General features: G+C 44.5%; 1 protein-coding gene across 1 annotated transcript; it reads left to right on the forward strand.

Moving 5' to 3' along the window:
* Positions 1 to 4: 4 nt before the first annotated feature.
* LOC120041654 (NLR family CARD domain-containing protein 3-like) lies at positions 5 to 14,272 on the forward strand (the record flags this gene model as incomplete). The annotated part of the gene is made up of 5 exons (XM_038986520.1): positions 5 to 224; positions 607 to 2,398; positions 2,679 to 2,852; positions 12,715 to 12,829; positions 13,588 to 14,272. Coding segments are annotated over 5 exons (2,811 nt in total), but the record flags the coding sequence as incomplete, so codon positions are not given.
* Positions 14,273 to 17,782: the final 3,510 nt, after the last annotated feature.

The following is a 17,782-nucleotide window of genomic DNA, read 5'->3' on the forward strand; positions in this document are numbered from 1 at the left end:
TGAAGAGAAAATTATTACATTTGTGAAGAACGAGCTGAAGATGTTCAAGAGGAATCTTAGTCCAGAACTCCCAGAAGGCTTTGAGAGTCAGAAGCAGGATGAGGAAGTGGTGGATGCTGAAGATGAGAAGCAGGAGAGCAGTGCCAGAGAGGGGGCTCTGAAGATCACACTGCACGTCCTGAGGAAAATGAACCAGAAGGAGCTTGCTGACACACTGGAGAAAAGTAAGATCTGTCTGCCTCATGTTGAATGCTGTTTTATAAAATTTAAAAGCTCTAGCTAAAGTACAGCTAAAGTAGCTGTGTAACTCAATGATATTGTAGCAGCCTTAACACAACACCTAGTGACCTCATCAAGTAGCAGCAGGGATGTGTTGTGGTGATTCATTTAGAGAGAGAGAGAGAACATTAATAATACCATCAATAATACCAATAATAATATAATCAGTCACACCAGTCTGTAATGCATTATGAAAACATTTACACATTTATACAGTCAGTTAAGAGAATAAATTATTATAATGTAAAACTTTATAACAGTCCTTCAATACTGTAGGCATTAAAACAGACGTAATATTAATATCCTCTGTGTTATTTCTTCATTCAGATGAGCTTGCTGTGATTTGCCAACGTGAACTCAAATCTAATCTAAAGAAGAAGTTTCAATGTGTATTTGAGGGGATCGCTAAACAAGGAAACCCAACACTTCTCAATAAGATCTACACAGAGCTGTACATCACAGAGGGTGGAACAGGAGAGGTCAATAATGAACATGAGCTGAGACAGATTGAGACAACAACCAGGAAACAAGCAAGACCAGAGACTGCAATCAAATGTAACGACATCTTCAAATCCTTAACAGGACAAGACAAACTTATAAGAACTGTGCTGACGAAGGGTGTCGCTGGCATTGGAAAAACAGTCTCTGTGCAGAAGTTCATTCTGGACTGGGCTGAAGGAAAAGCAAATCAGGATGTCCAATTTGTATTTCCATTCCCTTTCCGGGAGCTGAATTTGATGAAAGGGGAAAAACACACTTTGATTGAACTCCTCAATCACTTCTCAATGGAAACCAAACAATCAGGAATCTCCAACTACGACAAGTACAAAGTTCTGTTCATCTTTGATGGTCTGGATGAGTGCCGACTGCCCCTAGACTTCCAGAAGAACAAGATCTGTTGTGACGTCACAGAGTCAACCTCCATGGATGTTCTGCTGACAAATCTCATGAAGGGAAATCTGCTTCCCTCTGCTCTCCTCTGGATAACTACCCGACCTGCAGCAGCCAATAAGATCCCTTCAGGGTGTGTTGACCAGGTGACAGAGGTACGAGGCTTCAATGACCCACAGAAGGAGGAGTACTTCAGGAAGAGATTCAGTGATGAGGACCTGGCCAGCAGAATCATCTCACACATAAAGACATCAAGGAGCCTCCACATCATGTGCCACATTCCAGTCTTCTGTTGGATTTCTGCAACAGTCCTTGAACACATGCTGAAACATAAGAGAGAAGAGATGCCCAAGACTCTGACTGAGATGTACACACACCTTGTGGTGTTTCATACCAAACAGAAGAATGAAAAGTATCCTGGGAAAGAAGAGACAGGTCCACACTGGAATAAGGAGAGCATTCTGTCACTGGGAAAACTGGCTTTTCAACAGCTTGTGAATGGCAATCTGATTTTCTATGAAGAAGACCTGAAAGAGGCTGGCATTGATGTCAATGATGACTCAGTGTACTCAGGATTGTGCACACAGCTCTTTAAAGAGGAATGTGGACTGTACCAGGACAAGGTGTACTGCTTTGTTCATCTGAGCATTCAGGAGTTTCTGGCTGCTGTATATGTGTTCCTCTCATTCATCAACAACAATGAGAATCTAATGGCCGAACCGCAATCAACGTACAGGAACGTTTCTGCGCTGTTCAGAGACAAGCCTAAAGTTACTGTCTACAAGAATGCTGTGGATAAAGCCTTACAAAGTGAGACGGGAAACCTGGACCTTTTCCTCCGCTTCCTTCTGGGCCTCTCACTGGAGTCCAATCAGAAGCACTTACGAGGTCTTCTGACAAAGACAAGAAGCAGCTCAAAGAGCCATGAAAAAACAGTCAAGTACATCAAGGAGAAGATCGGGGAGAATCCCTCTCCAGAGAGGAGCATCAATCTGTTCCACTGTCTGAATGAACTGAATGACCATTCTCTAGTGGAGGAGATCCAAAGATACCTGAGATCAGGAAGTCTCTCAAAACCCAACCTCTCACCTGCACAGTGGTCAGCTCTGGTTTTTGTGTTGCTGACTTCAGAAAAGGAGCTGGATGTGTTTGACCTGAAGAAATACTCCAGATCAGAGGAAGGTCTTCTGAGGCTGTTGCCAGTGGTCAAAGCCTCCAGAGCTGTTCTGTGAGTAAATAAAATGACATTTAAGAACTAATCATCAGGAAGAAATATCCAGTGTAGAGAAAAATATGTATTATAATATGTATATAATTTTATGTTGAAAAACATATTTAATCAGTGCATTTTCACATTAGTATAACATTATGACCATTCAATTCTCGGAGAAGGAAGATGAATCTATATGTTGTTTGGGAGAATAAACCAAATGCATCTGCCATTGTCCTTCTACACTACTCGTTAAATTAACAGTGTGTTTGTGAAGTCATGATGATCTCTTTGTCAGGCTGTCAGGCTGTGGAGTCACAGAGGAAGGCTGTGCTTCTCTGGTCTCAGCTCTGAGGTCAAACCCCTCACACCTGAGAGAGCTGGACCTGAGTAACAATGACCTGAAGGATTCAGGAGTGAAGCTGCTCTCTGCTGGACTGGGGAATCCCCACTGTAAACTGGAGACTCTGAGGTCAGTATTCCTGTAGTTGGTCAACAAGTGATAACTGTTCACCAGATCCACATGTGTTTACCAGGCACACATAGTCCACACCATATGTGTTTGCACAGCGAAGCTTACAGTTTTACATTTGGTGCTATGATCCAGAATTTTTAACTGTGTGTCCAGTGTGTGTGTGTGTCCAGTGTGTGTGTGTGTCCAGTTTGTGTGTCCAGTGTGTGTGTGCGTGGGGGTACACATATGTCACTAAAGGAACTCACACACACACACACACACACTCGGGCTGGGCGATATGGCCAAAATATTATATCTCTGTATTAAAAAAAAAAAATTACGGTATGATGGTTTTTGACGGTATTTTTCATTTTTGAATTGTAAAAGTTGTACATTTGCTTTATGAGTAGTGTGGCAGAGTGGCAACACAAGTGATTTCAATGAGTCTTTCTCCATTCTGATTGGTTTATACTTTACAATTCAACTTCAACCAAAACAAATGTCATCACTTTTATCATATCTTCATTTTCTGCACTCAATTGCAGTTATGGAAAAAGTACCCAATAGTCATACTGAGAAAAAGTACAGATACTTTAATAGAAATTTACTCAAGTAAAAGTGAAAGTCATCGAGTAAAATACTACTTGAGTAAAAGTCTAAATTATTTGGTTTAATTAAGTATCAAAACTGCTGCGGCAGATAGTTGAGTGGTTGGAGCGCTGGGTCAGTAACTGAAAGGTTGCTGGATCGAATCCCGAGCTGACAAGATAATAATCTGTCGTTCTGCCCTTGAGCAAGGCAGTTAACCCACTGTTCCTGGTAGGATGTCATTGTAAGTAAGAATTTGGTCTTAACTGACTTGCATAGTTAAATAAAGGTTACATTAAAATATAAAGTAATTTATGAAATGTACTTAAGTATCAAAAGTAAAAGTATAAATAATTTCAAATTCCTTATATTAAGCAAACCAGACGGCACCATTTTATTGTATTTTTTATTTTACGGATAGCACGGGGCACACTCCAACACTCCACCACTCCAACACTCCAATAATTTACAAACAAACCATTTGTGTTTAGTGAGTCCTCCAGATAAGAGGCAGTAGGGATGACCAGGGATGTTCTCTTGATAATTGGACCATTTTCCTGTCCTGCTAAGCATTCAAAATGAGTACATTTAGGTGTCAGGGAAAATGTAAAAAGTCAGTATTTTCTTCAGGAATGTACTGAAGTAAAAGTAAAAGTTGTCAAAAATAAAAACAGTAAAGTAAGTAGTACTTGAATGTATTTTTACTTAAGTACTTTACACCACTGCTCAATTTAGATAATTTCCCCGTAGGGCTGCACGATATGGGCAATTAATCTAGGACTTATTTTAACCAAATATTGCATTTGCGATTTGACTTGCCAATTAGAGCAAAACTGTTGGAATCATGGAAATAGAATGACTATTCTAATTCTATTGTTAGAGTATAATAATGGGCACTTTACAGTGTTTGAGATGACAACGAATTAAAATGCCAGAGAGGTGTTATTGTGACAGGGTAGGAACTAAAGTGTTGATAAGTGTTTCCTAGGGGACCCTATAAGCTTTGGCTATATTGGATGTTTTCTCTTAGCTACTTCATATAGCTAACATATTCTTGCTCTGCATATTCCTCTTTGGTTTAGAAGATACTGTTGCACAAACAACATGCTGATTTAGGTCTACACCATTACTGGTATTATCAAGCTGTATCAGCTAGCTACGTTTGCTCTGACTCAGTACTTTTATTAGCTAGCTAGCTATTAGCATTAGCGGCTAACCATTAGCGTCTCACAAGATTTAGTGCAACTTGCTAAGAAAAGACAAACTAGCTGTTTGCTGATGTAAGAAACACAATCTAATAGTGTCATTATAGAACGCTAGTGGATTTATATTAAGAAGCAAAGTGGAAACAGAATTGTTGTCATCAACATTGTTCCATGTGCTGCATCGACCAGGCAGACTGAACAGTTGTCATCAACTGTCACGTTCCTGACCTTGTTTTCCTTTTGTATAGTTGTGTTTAGTGGGTCAGGACGTGAGCTGGGTGGGCAGTCTGTGTTTGTTCTATGTTAAGTGTCATTGTTAATTGACCTTGTATGGTTCTCAATCAGAGGCAGGTGTTTGACCTTTCCTCTGATTGAGAACCATATATAGGTAGGTTGTTTCACATTGTTTGTGGTGGGTGGTTGTCTCCTGTGTCCGTATATGTTACCACACGGGACTGTATCGTTTGTTTGTAGTCTGTACCTGTTCGTGCGTTCTTCGTTATATGTAAGTTCACATGTTTTAGGTCAGTCTACGTCGTTTGTTATTTTGTTAATTATCAAGTGTTATTTTGTGTTTCGTTTGTTTGTTTAAATAAATCATTATGTCAACATTTCACGCTGCGTTTTGGTCCAATCCCTACTCCTCCTCTTCAGACGAAGAGGAGGAGAACGACCGTTACAGAACCACCCACCAAACAAGGATCAAGCAGCGTGAGAGGAACCAGCAGCAGCACCAAAAAACCAGGACTCGTGGACTTGGGAGGAGATTCTGGACGGAAAGGGACCCTGGGCTCAGACAGGGGAATATCGCCGCTCTTTGGAAGAGAGGGAGGCAGCTAAAGCCCAGGAGCGGTGGTATGAGGAGGCAGCAAGGAGACGTGGCCGGAGACCCGAAAAGAAACCCCAAAAATGTATTGGGGGTGGCTAAAAGGGAGTGTGGCGAAGTCAGGTAGGAGACCTGCGCCTAATCCCTGTACTTACCGTGGAGAGCGAGAGTACGGGCGGACACCGTGTTACGCAGTAGAGCGCATGGTGTCTCCTGTACGTGTGCATAGCCCGGTGCGGTACATACCAGCTCCTCGTTTCGGCCGGGCAAGATTGAGGATTGAGCCGGATGTCATGAAGCCGGCCCAACGCATCTGGCCACCAGTGCGTCTCCTCGGGCCGGCTTACATGGCACCAGCCTTACGCATGGTGTCCCCGGTTCGCCAACACATCCCAGTGCGGGTTATTCCACCTCCCCGCACTGGTCGGGCTACGGGGAGCATTCAACCAGGTAAGGTTGGGCAGGCTCGGTGCTCAAGGGAGCCAGTACGCCTGCACGGTCCGGTATTTCCGGCGCCACCTCCCCGCCCCAGCCCATTACCACCAGTGCCTACACCACGCACCAAGCCTCCTGTGCGTCTCCAGAGTCCTGTACGCACTGTTCCTTCTCCCCGTACTCGCCCTGATGTGCGTGCCCTCAGCCCGGTACCACCAGTGCCGGTACCACGCACCAGGCCTATAGTGCGCCTCAGCCGGCCAGAGTCTGCCGTCTGCCCAGCGGCGCCTGAACTGCCCGTCTGCCCAACGCCATCTGAGCTGCCCTTCTGCCAAGCGCCGCCTGCGCTGCCCGTCTGCCAAGCACCGTCAGAGCTGCCCGTCTGTCCCGAGCCTTCAAAGCCGCCCGTCTGTCCCGAGCCTTCAAAGCCGCCCGTCTGTCCCGAGCCTTCAAAGCCGCCCGTCTGTCCCGAGCCTTCAAAGCCGCCCGTCTGTCCCGAGCCTTCAGAGCCGTCCGCCAGACAGGAGCCGCTAGAGCCGTCCGCCAGACAGGAGCCGCCAGAGCCGTCCGCCAGACAGGAGCCGCTAGAGCCGTCCGCCAGACAGGAGCCGCTAGAGCCGTCCGCCAGACAGGAGCCGTCCGCCAGACAGGAGCCGCCAGAGCCGTCCGCCAGACAGGAGCCGCCAGAGCCGTCCGCCAGACAGGAGCCGCCAGAGCCTTCCGCCAGACAGGAGCAGCCAGAGCCTTCCGCCAGACAGGAGCAGCCAGAGCCTTCCGCCAGCCATGAGCAGCCAGAGCCGTCAGCCAGTCAAATCAAATCAAATTTTATTAGTCACATACACATGGTTAGCAGATGTTAATGCGAGTGTAGCAAAATGCTTGTGCTTCTAGTTCCGACAATGCAGTAATAACCAACAGTAATCTAACCTAACAATTCCACAACTACTACCTTACACACACACACAAGTGTAAAGGGATAAAGAATATGTACATAAAGATATATGAATGAGTGGTGGTACAGAACGGCATGGCAGATGCAGTAGATGGTATAGAGTACGGTATATACATATGAGATGAGTACTATAGGGTATGTAAACATAAAGTGGCATAGTTTAAAGTGGCTAGTGGTACATGTATTACATAAAGATGGCAAGATGCAGTAGATGATATAGAGTACAGTATATACATATGAGATGGGTAATGTAGGGTATGTAAACATTGTATTAAGTGGCATTGTTTAAAGTGGCTAGTGGTACATTTTTACATAATTTCCATCAATTCCCATTTTTAAAGTGGCTGGAGTTGAGTCAGTATGTTGGCAGCGGCCGCTAAATGTTAGTGGTGGCTGTTTAACAGTCTGATGGCCTTGAGATAGAAGCTGTTTTTCAGTCTCTCGGTCCCTGCTTTGATGCACCTGTACTGACCTCGCCTTCTGGATGATAGCGGGGTGAACAGGCAGTGGCTTGGGTGGTTGTTGTCCTTGATGATCTTTATGGCCTTCCTGTGACATCGGGTGGTGTAGGTGTCCTGGAGGGCAGGTAGTTTGCCCCTGGTGATGCGTTCTGCAGACCTCACTACCCTCTGGAGAGCCTTACGGGTGTGGGCGGAGCAGTTGCCGTACCAGGCGGTGATACAGCCCGACAGGATGCTCTCGATTGTGCATCTGTAGAAGTTTGTGAGTGCTTTTGGTGACAAGCCGAATTTCTTCAGCCTCCTGAGGTTGAAGAGGCGCTGCTGCGCCTTCTTCACAACGCTGTCTGTGTGGGTGGACCAATTCAGTTTGTCCGTGATGTGTACACCGAGGAACTTAAAACTTTCCACCTTCTCCACTACTGACCCGTCGATGTGGATAGGGGGGTGCTCCCTCTGCTGTTTCCTGAAGTCCACAATCATCTCCTTTGTTTTGTTGACGTTGAGTGTGAGGTTATTTTCCTGACACCACACTCCGAGGGCCCTCACCTCCTCCCTGTAGGCCGTCTCGTCGTTGTTGGTAATCAAGCCTACCACTGTAGTGTCATCCGCAAACTTGATGATTGAGTTGGAGGCGTGCATGGCCACGCAGTCGTGGGTGAACAGGGAGTACAGGAGAGGGCTCAGAACGCACCCTTGTGGGGCCCCAGTGTTGAGGATCAGCGGGGTGGAGATGTTGTTACCTACCCTCACCACCTGGGGGCGGCCCGTCAGGAAGTCCAGGACCCAGTTGCACAGGGCGGGGTCGAGACCCAGGGTCTCGAGCTTGATGACGAGTTTGGAGGGTACTATGGTGTTAAATGCTGAGCTGTAATCGATGAACAGCATTCTCACATGGGTATTCCTCTTGTCCAGATGGGTTAGGGCAGTGTGCAGTGTGGTTGCGATTGCGTCGTCTGTGGACCTATTGGGTCGGTAAGCAAATTGGAGTGGGTCTAGGGTGTCCGGTAGGGTGGAGGTGATATGGTCCTTGACTAGTCTCTCAAAGCACTTCATGATGACGGAAGTGAGTGCTACGGGGCGGTAGTCGTTTAGCTCAGTTACCTTAGCTTTCTTGGGAACAGGAACAATGGTGGCCCTCTTGAAGCATGTGGGAACAGCAGACTGGGATAAGGATTGATTGAATATGTCCGTAAACACACTAGCCAGCTGGTCTGCGCATGCTCTGAGGACGCGGCTGGGAATGCCGTCTGGGCCTGCAGCCTTGCGAGGGTTAACACGTTTAAATGTTTTACTCACCTCGGCTGCAGTGAAGGAGAGCCCGCAGGTTTTGGTAGGGGGCCGTGTCAGTGGCACTGTATTGTCCTCAAAGCGGGCAAAAAAGTTGTTTAGCCTGTCTGGGAGCAAGACATCCTGGTCCGCGACGGGGCTGGTTTTCTTTTTGTAATCCGTGATTGACTGTAGACCCTGCCACATACCTCTTGTGTCTGAGCTGTTGAATTGCGACTCGATTTTGTCTCTGTACTGAGACTTAGCCTGTTTGATTGCCTTGCGGAGAGAATAGCTACACTGTTTGTATTCGGTCATGCTTCCGGTCACCTTGCCCTGGTTAAAAGCAGTGGTTCGCGCTTTCAGTTTCACGCGAATGCTGCCGTCAATCCACGGTTTCTGGTTTGGGAATGTTTTAATCGTTGCTGTGGGTACGACATCGTCAATGCACTTCCTAATGAACTCGCTCACCGAATCAGCATATTCGTCAATATTGTTGTTGGACGCGATGCGGAACATATTCCAATCCGCGTGATCGAAGCAGTCTTGAAGCGTGGATTCAGATTGGTCGGACCAGCGTTGAACAGACCTGAGCGCGGGAGCTTGTTGTTTGAGTTTCTGTTTGTAGGCTGGAATCAACAAAATGGAGTCGTGGTCAGCTTTTCCGAAAGGGGGGCGGGGGAGGGCCTTATAAGCGTCGCGGAAATTAGTATAACAATGGATCTAGTGTTTTTCCAGCCCTGGTAGCACAATCGATATGCTGATAGAATTTAGGGAGTTTTGTTTTTAGATTAGCCTTGTTAAAATCCCCAGCTACGATGAATGCAGCCTCAGGGTGTGTGGTTTCCAGTTTACAAAGAGTCAGATAAAGTTCGTTCAGGGCCATCGATGTGTCTGCTTGGGGGGGAATATATACGGCTGTGATTATGATTGAAGAGAATTCCCTTGGTAGATAATGCGGTCGACATTTGATTGTGAGGAGTTCTAGATCAGGTGAACAGAATGACTTGAGTTCCTGTGTGTTGTTATGATGATCACACCACGTCTCGTTAATCATAAGGCATACCCCCCCCGCCCCTCTTCTTACCAGAAAGATGTTTGTTTCTGTCGGCGCGATGCATGAAGAAACCAGCTGGCTGCACCGACTCCGTTAGCGTCTCTTGAGTTAGCCATGTTTCCGTGAAGCAGAGCACGTTGCAATCCCTGATGTCTCTCTGGAATGCTACCCGTGCTCGGATTTCATCAACCTTATTGTCAAGAGACTGGACATTGGCGAGTAGTATGCTAGGGAGTGGAGCGCGATGTGCCCGTCTCCGAAGCCTGACCACGAGACCGCCTCGTTTTCCCCTTTTTCGGCGTCGCACAGGGTCGCCGGCTGGGATCAGATCCATTGTATTGGGTGGAAGGCAAAACACTGGATCCGTTTCGGGAAAGTCATATTCCTGGTAGGAACGATGATGAGTTGACGTTAATCGTATATTCAGTAGTTCCTCCCGACTGTATGTAATGAAACCTAAGATTACCTGGGGTACCGATGTAAGAAATAACACGTAAAAAAACAAAATACTGCATATTTTCCAAGGAACGCGAAGCGAGGCGGCCATCTCTTTTCGGCGCCGGAAGTTGTATTGGTCATGAGGTCATGAGCTGCCTTCCAGTCATGAGCTGCCTTCCAGTCATGAGCTGCCTTCCAGTCATGAGCTGCCCTTCAGTCATGAGCTGCCCTCCAGTCATGAGCTGCCCTCCAGTCATGAGCTGCCCTCTAGTCAGTAGCTGCCCTTCAGTCATGAGCTGCCCTCCAGTCATGAGCTACCCCTCAGTCCGGTGCTGCCGTCCCTCAGTCCGGAGCTGCCCCTCAGTCCGGAGCTGTCCCTCAGTCCGGAGCTGCCGTCCTTCAGTCCGGAGCTGCCGTCCTTCAGTCCGGAGCTGCCGTCCCTCAGTCCGGAGCTGTCCCTCAGTCCGGAGCTGCCGTCCTTCAGTCCGGAGCTGCCGTCCTTCAGTCCGGAGCTGCCGTCCCTCAGTCCGGAGCTGTCGTCCCTCAGTCCGGTGCTGCCCCTTATCCCGGTGCTGCCCCTTATCCCGGTGCTGCCCCTTATCCCGGTGATGCCCCTTAATTTAGGTGGGTTTATTTGGAGGGTGGTCATTGGGAGGGGGATACGGAAGCGGGGAGTGACTATGGTGGTGTGGGGACAGCGTCCGGAGCCGGAGCCGCCACCGTGGACAGATGCCCACCCAAACCCTCCCCTTGAGGTTGAGTTTTGCGGCCGGAGTCCGCATCTTGGGGGGGGGGGGGGGGTAATGTCACGTTCCTGACCTTGTTTTCCTTTTGTATAGTTGTGTTTAGTGGGTCAGGACGTGAGCTGGGTGGGCAATCTGTGTTGTTTGTTCTATGTTAAGTGTCAGTGTTAATTGACCTTGTATGGTTCTCAATCAGAGGCAGGTGTTTGACGTTTCCTCTGATTGAGAACCATATATAGGTAGGTTGTTTCACATTGTTTGTTGTGGGTGGTTGTCTCCTGTGTCCGTATATGTTACCACACGGGACTGTATCGTTTGTTTGTAGTCTGTACCTGTTCGTGCATTCTTCGTTATATGTAAGTTCACATGTTTTAGGTCAGTCTACGTCGTTTGTTATTTTGTTAATTATCAAGTGTTATTTCGTGTTTCGTCGTTTGTTTAAATAAATCATTATGTCAACATTTCACGCTGCGCTTTGGTCCGCTCATTCACCACAAGACGACCGTTACATCAACATTGACCAATCAGACTGATAACAGTATTGTTGTCATCAACATTGACCAATCAGACTAAATGGTCTCGTGGTTGAGGAACATCAAATGTGCTCCTTGAGTGAGAGGGGTCGTGGTTAGGTCACTGTGGAAAGCTGCACGGAGAGAAAAAGCAGAGAGAAATGACTCAAGTAGCGAAGTAAACTATAACAATTGAAATTACACATGGCGTATCACATTTAACAAACCAAACATTCAAATACCGTTATAGAAGGTAAAGTAAAAACCTAAACCGGTCCCTGCCTCGAAACCGGTATACCATAAAATACGGTATACTGCCCAGCCCACAAACACACACACACACACACACACACACACACACACACACACACACACACACGCTGGACACACACATACTGGACACAAACACACACAGACACACTAGACACTCCCGAATGGCGCAGCGGTCTAAATAACTGCATCTCAGTGCTAGAGGGTCACTACAGACCCTGGTTTGAATCCAGGCTGTATGACATCCGGCTGTGATTGGGAGTCCCATTGGGCGGTGCACAATTGGCCCAGCGTCGTGGATTAGGCCGGGGTAGGCCGTCATTGTAAATAAGAATGTGTTCTTAACTGACTTGCCCAGTTAAATAAAGGTTAAATACATTAACACTGGACACAAGGCCTAAATTCACCCAACTTATTGTGGGAAGCTTGTGGACCCAAGTTAAACAATTTAAAGGCAATGCTACCAATACTAATTGAGTGTATGTAAACTTCTGACCCACTGGGAATGTGATGAAAGAAATAATAGCTGAAATAAATCATTCTCTCTACTATTATTCTGACATTTCACATTCTTAAAATAAAGTGGTGATCTTAACTGACCTTAAACAGGGAATTTTTCCTAGGATTAAATGTCAGGAATTGTGAAAACTGAGTTTAAATGTATTTGGCTTAGGTGTATGTAAACTTCTGCCTTCAACTGTATGCATTAAAATATCCTCAAATAAAAGGTGACATTATATACTGTCACCTCATATGAAACATTTGATCTGAAATCCAAAATGTTGGAGTATAGAGCCACATTTAAAATGTTAGCTTCACTGTCAAAATAGATATGGTGTGGACTGTATACTCAATACAATCTAAATCTGATACCTCACTGTCTTCTGACTGATACTGCTTTTTAAACTGGTTTGGTCAGTCTACTCAAATATTTGTACTATACATGTTTCTCTCTACAAGCAATACTTTAATAATTTGTCATTTCTAAAAATGAAACATCCGTTTATGAATAGATATGGCAGGTTTCAGGACACTGATGTATCTGAATATGTTAAAAAAATATACTGCCACTATTTTCACCATCAAAGAATAACATTGTGATTTTAATATGATTTGACTCTTTGCAGGCTGTCAGGCTGTCTAGTCACAGAGGAAGGCTGTGCTTCTCTGGCCTCAGCTCTGAGGTCAAACCCCTCACACCTGAGAGAGCTGGACCTGAGCTACAATCACCCAGGAGACTCAGGAGTCATACTGCTCTCTGCTGGACTGGAGGATCCACACTGCAGACTGGAGAAACTCAAGTATGTAGAGGGTTTATGTCCATGTTCATATCAGACATGTTTGACTTATCAGGCTAGTTAAGACAAACATTCTTACCGCCACTTGAACAAAGTTATATGCTGACTGTGTGTGTGTGTGTGTGTGTGTGTGTGTGTGTGTGTGTGTGTGTGTGTGTGTGTGTGTGTGTGTGTGTGTGTGTGTGTGTGTGTGTGTGTGTGTGTGTGTGTGTGTGTGTGTGAGTTCAAGTGTATCCCTCAATGACTGTCTGTTCTTCTGCTTACCGCTACAGTGTGGAACATGGTGGAGAGAACAGAATGAAACCTGGGATTAGAAAATGTGAGTGTTGACTGCTGTGAAGAATATGACTAAGAATAAGTCTTAATTCAAGTTAAGTCAAAGTCAAAGACCACCATCATTACTTACTTGGTCATATTAAATATCAGCTGTAGTTCTACAGAAGCAGAAATCAGGGACACCAAAGTTTACAAAGAGTTGCTTTGACAATGTGTGTGTGTGTGTGTAATTAATGGGAATAAGTGTGTTTTATATTACCATTTAGTATAACATATGATGTTAAGTCTCAAGTTACCTTAACTTCTCCTTTTGATACCTAGAAACATCTACATTAAATGAATTAGTGAAAAGTGAGTTAACATTCTAATGTGAATGATGATGATTTCTAATATTGTGTCTGGTTTCATCCATCAGATGTCTGTGATCTCACACTGGACCTAAACACAGTAGACAGAGATCTCTCTCTGTCTGAGGAGAACAGAAAGGTGACATGGAGGAGAGAGAAGCAGCCGTATCCTGATCACCCAGAGAGATTTGAGGACTGTGGACAGGTGCTGTGTAGAAAGGGTCTGACTGGGCGCTGTTACTGGGAGGCAGAGTGTAGTGGGAGAAAGGGGGCTGTTATAGGAGTGACATATAAAGGAATCAACAGAAGAGGGGGTGGCTGTGGTCTTGGATTCAATGACAAGTCCTGGTGTCTGAACTGCTCTGACAACAGTTACATTGCCTGGCACAATAATAATCAGACTACCATAGCCGTCCCCTCCTCCAGCTCCCACAGAGTAGGAGTGTATCTGGACTGGTCAGCCAGCACTCTGTCCTTCTATAGAGCCTCCTCTGACACACTGACCCACCTGATCACATTCACCTCCACATTCACTGAGCCCCTCTATCCAGGGTTTAGGGTTTATGATGACTCCTCAGTGTCCCTGTAAATAATAACCTGACACACACACACTGGACACACACACACACACAGACATGCGTGTCTTCCTATATTTGTTTAAATAACACCATTAAAATACCAATGCTATCATTTGTTGTCTTTTATGTTGAATAACAAATTGTACAATTATATATGGACATACGCTCCATAGTTGTACAAGTATACAAGGATATATTGTACTTTTCATAATAAAACATACTTGAAACAAGAAAAGCATGTTAATTGTGAAAACAGTTTGGTTATTGATGTTACGTTTCCTCTGTCAGGTTGACGTTAACTTCTACTTGCACAGCATCCCGGATCCGGGAGCACCCCCCACAGTAAAAAAGCTGACTAGCATAGCCTAGCATAGCGTCACAAGTAAATACTAGCATCTAAATATCATTAAATCACAAGTCCAAGACACCAGATGAAAGATACACATCTTGTAAATCCAGCCATCATTTCTGATTTTTAAAATGTTTTACAGGGAAGACACAATATGTAAATCTATTAGCTAACCACGATAGCAAAAGACACAACTTTTTTTTCTCCACCATTTTTTTCCTGCATGGGCAGCTATCACAATTTCGACCAAATAAAGATATATATAGCCACTAACCAAGAAACAACTTCATAAGATGACAGTCTGATAACATATTTATGGTATAGCATATGTTTTTTTAGAAAAATGTGCATTTTTCAGGTATAAATCACAGTTTACCATTGCAGCCACTATCACAAAACTCACCAAAGCGACTAGAATAACTACAGAGACCAACGTCAAATACCTAATTACTCATCTTAAAACATTTCTGAAAAATACACAGCGTACAGCAAATGAAAGCCCAACATCTTGTGAATCCAGCCAATATTTCAGATTTTTTAAGTGTTTTACAGCGAAAACACAATATAGCATTATATTAGCTTACCACAATAGCCAGAAACACAAGCAATTTACCAGCAGCAAAGGTTAGCGATCGTAACAATCCAGCAAAAGATATATAATTTTTGACTAACCTTGATATACTTCATCAGATGACAGTCCTGTAACATCATATTACACAATGCATATAGGTTTTGTTCGAAAATGTGCATATTTAGCAGCACAAATCGTGGTTATACAATGTGATCAGTAGCAACAGTTCATGCATTCTGGCCGGCGCCATCTTGGAGAGGCACCTAATCTAATCGATAAATAATCGTAAACTTGACTAAAAAATACAGGTTGGACAGCAAATGAAAGATGCATTAGTTATTAATGCAACCGCTGAGTTAGATTTTTTAAATTAACGTTACTAGACATACAGTGTGCGTTACAGCCAGACTAGTGCCGCAATTAATGGCGGACAAATCCATTTACATTTTTCCACATAAATACGGAATAACATCATAAATAGCTCTTACTTTTGGACGAGCTTCCATCAGAATCTTGGGCAAGTTGTCCTTTGTCCAAAAGAATCGTTGCTTGGTTGTAAAACGTCGTCTTCAACTTTGGAACTAGCAGCTAACAATAGCTATGTGGCCACAGCATGCCCAAATCCCCAAAACGCAATACTAAGGAAATTCCGAAAATAGCAATATACTCGCATAAACTGATATAACTCGGTTTAAAATAACTTCGTTATGATGTTTCTAACACCTATATCGAATTAAATCACAGACGGATATAACTTAGGCCTATAACGAGAGCTTTCGAGCATGCCATCCTGAGGTCCTCCATTGCGTCTTGACGAACGTCGAAAGGAGCGCTCCCCCCATGCCATGTCCTTTTATAAGGTCTGAGATCTACGTAGAAACTCCATTCCAATTCTCATTGGTTACTGACATCCAGGGGAAGGCGGGTGCAGTTCATGTCGACCCATAGGATACATACAGAGCTTTAAACTGATCTGAGAACAGAGCCTCGTTTTCAGACCTTCGCAGTTCCTGTCATGAATTTCGCTGCAGAAAGAGTTCTGTTTCACCCACAGACATAATTCAAACGGTTTTAGAAACTAGAGATTGTTTTCTATCCAATAGTAATAATAATATGCATATTGTACGAGCAAGAATTGAGTACGAGGCAGTTTAATTTTGGAACGATAAATGGTAACGTTGAAACAGCACCCCCTATATTGAGAAAAAATTAACCTGCGACTGGTTGAAACATGAAACAAATATGAAATGAAATACAAAACAATTAAATATGTGAAATTGAATTAAACAAATTGTACAACAGAGTGTTGTGATGCAGTGTCACTATAGCAACAGAGTGTTGTGATGCAGGGTCACTATAGCAACAGAGTGTTGTGATGCAGGGTCACTATAGCAACAGAGTGTTGTGATGCAGGGTCACTATAGCAACAGAGTGTTGTGATGCAGGGTCACTAAAGCAACAGATTGTTGTAATGCAGGGTCACTATAGCAACAGAGTGTTGTGATGCAGGGTCACTAAAGCAACAGATTGTTGTAATGCAGGGTTACTATAGCAACAGAGTGTTGTGATGCAGGGTCACTAAAGCAACAGATTGTTGTAATGCAGGGTTATTATAGCAACAGAGTGTTGTGATGCGGCCTGGTGTAATCTCTCCAGACCAGAGGACTGTCTTCTAGGAGAGGAACCCTGTGACGTCATCATCAGAGAGGGAGATTCTAGACACATTAGATCTCTCGCTCTCGCTCTCTCTGCTTTCTCTCTCTCTTCTCTCTCTCTTCTCTCTGCTCACGCAGCCTGCTCTCTCTCTCTCTGCTCTCTTCTCTCTCTCGCTCTCTCTCTCACTCTCGCTCTCTCTCTCTGCTCTCTCGCTCTCTCTCTGCTTTCTCTCTCTCTGCTCTCTCTCTCTGCTCTCGATGCTCTCTGTTCTCTGCTCTCAATTCAATTCAATTCAATTCAAGGGGCTTTATTGGCATGGGAAACATGTGTTAACATTGCCAAAGCAAGTGAGGTAGATAATATACAAAAGTGAAGAAAAAAATAAAAATTAACAGTAAACATTACACATACAGAAGTTTCAAAACAATAAAGACATTACAAATGTCATATTATATATATACAGTGTTGTAACAATGTACAAATGGTTAAAGCACACAAGTTAAAATAAATAAACATAAATATGGGTTGTATTTACAATGGTGTTTGTTCTTCACTGGTTGCCCTTTTCTTGTGGCAACAGGTCACAAATCTTGCTGCTGTGATGGCACACTGTGGAATTTCACCCAGTAGGTATGGGAGTTTATCAAAATTGGATTTGTTTTCGAATTCTTTGTGGATCTGTGTAATCTGAGGGAAATATGTCTCTCTAATATGGTCATACATTGGGCAGGAGGTTAGGAAGTGCAGCTCAGTTTCCACCTCATTTTGTGGGCAGTGAGCACATAGCCTGTCTTCTCTTGAGAGCCATGTCTGCCTACGGCGGCCTTTCTCAATAGCAAGGCTATGCTCACTGAGTCTGTACATAGTCAAAGCTTTCCTTAAGTTTGGGTCAGTCACAGTGGTCAGGTATTCTGCCACTGTGTACTCTCTGTTTAGGGCCAAATAGCATTCTAGTTTGCTCTGTTTTTTTGTTAATTCTTTCCAATGTGTCAAGTAATTATCTTTTTGTTTTCTCATGATTTGGTTGGGTCTAATTGTGCTGTTGTCCTGGGGCTCTGTGGGGTGTGTTTGTGTTTGTGAACAGAGCCCTAGGACCAGCTTGCTTAGGGGACTCTTCTCC

This window comes from Salvelinus namaycush, unplaced genomic scaffold, assembly GCF_016432855.1.
Source record: "Salvelinus namaycush isolate Seneca unplaced genomic scaffold, SaNama_1.0 Scaffold5, whole genome shotgun sequence".
Taxonomy (NCBI): Eukaryota; Metazoa; Chordata; class Actinopteri; order Salmoniformes; family Salmonidae; genus Salvelinus; species Salvelinus namaycush.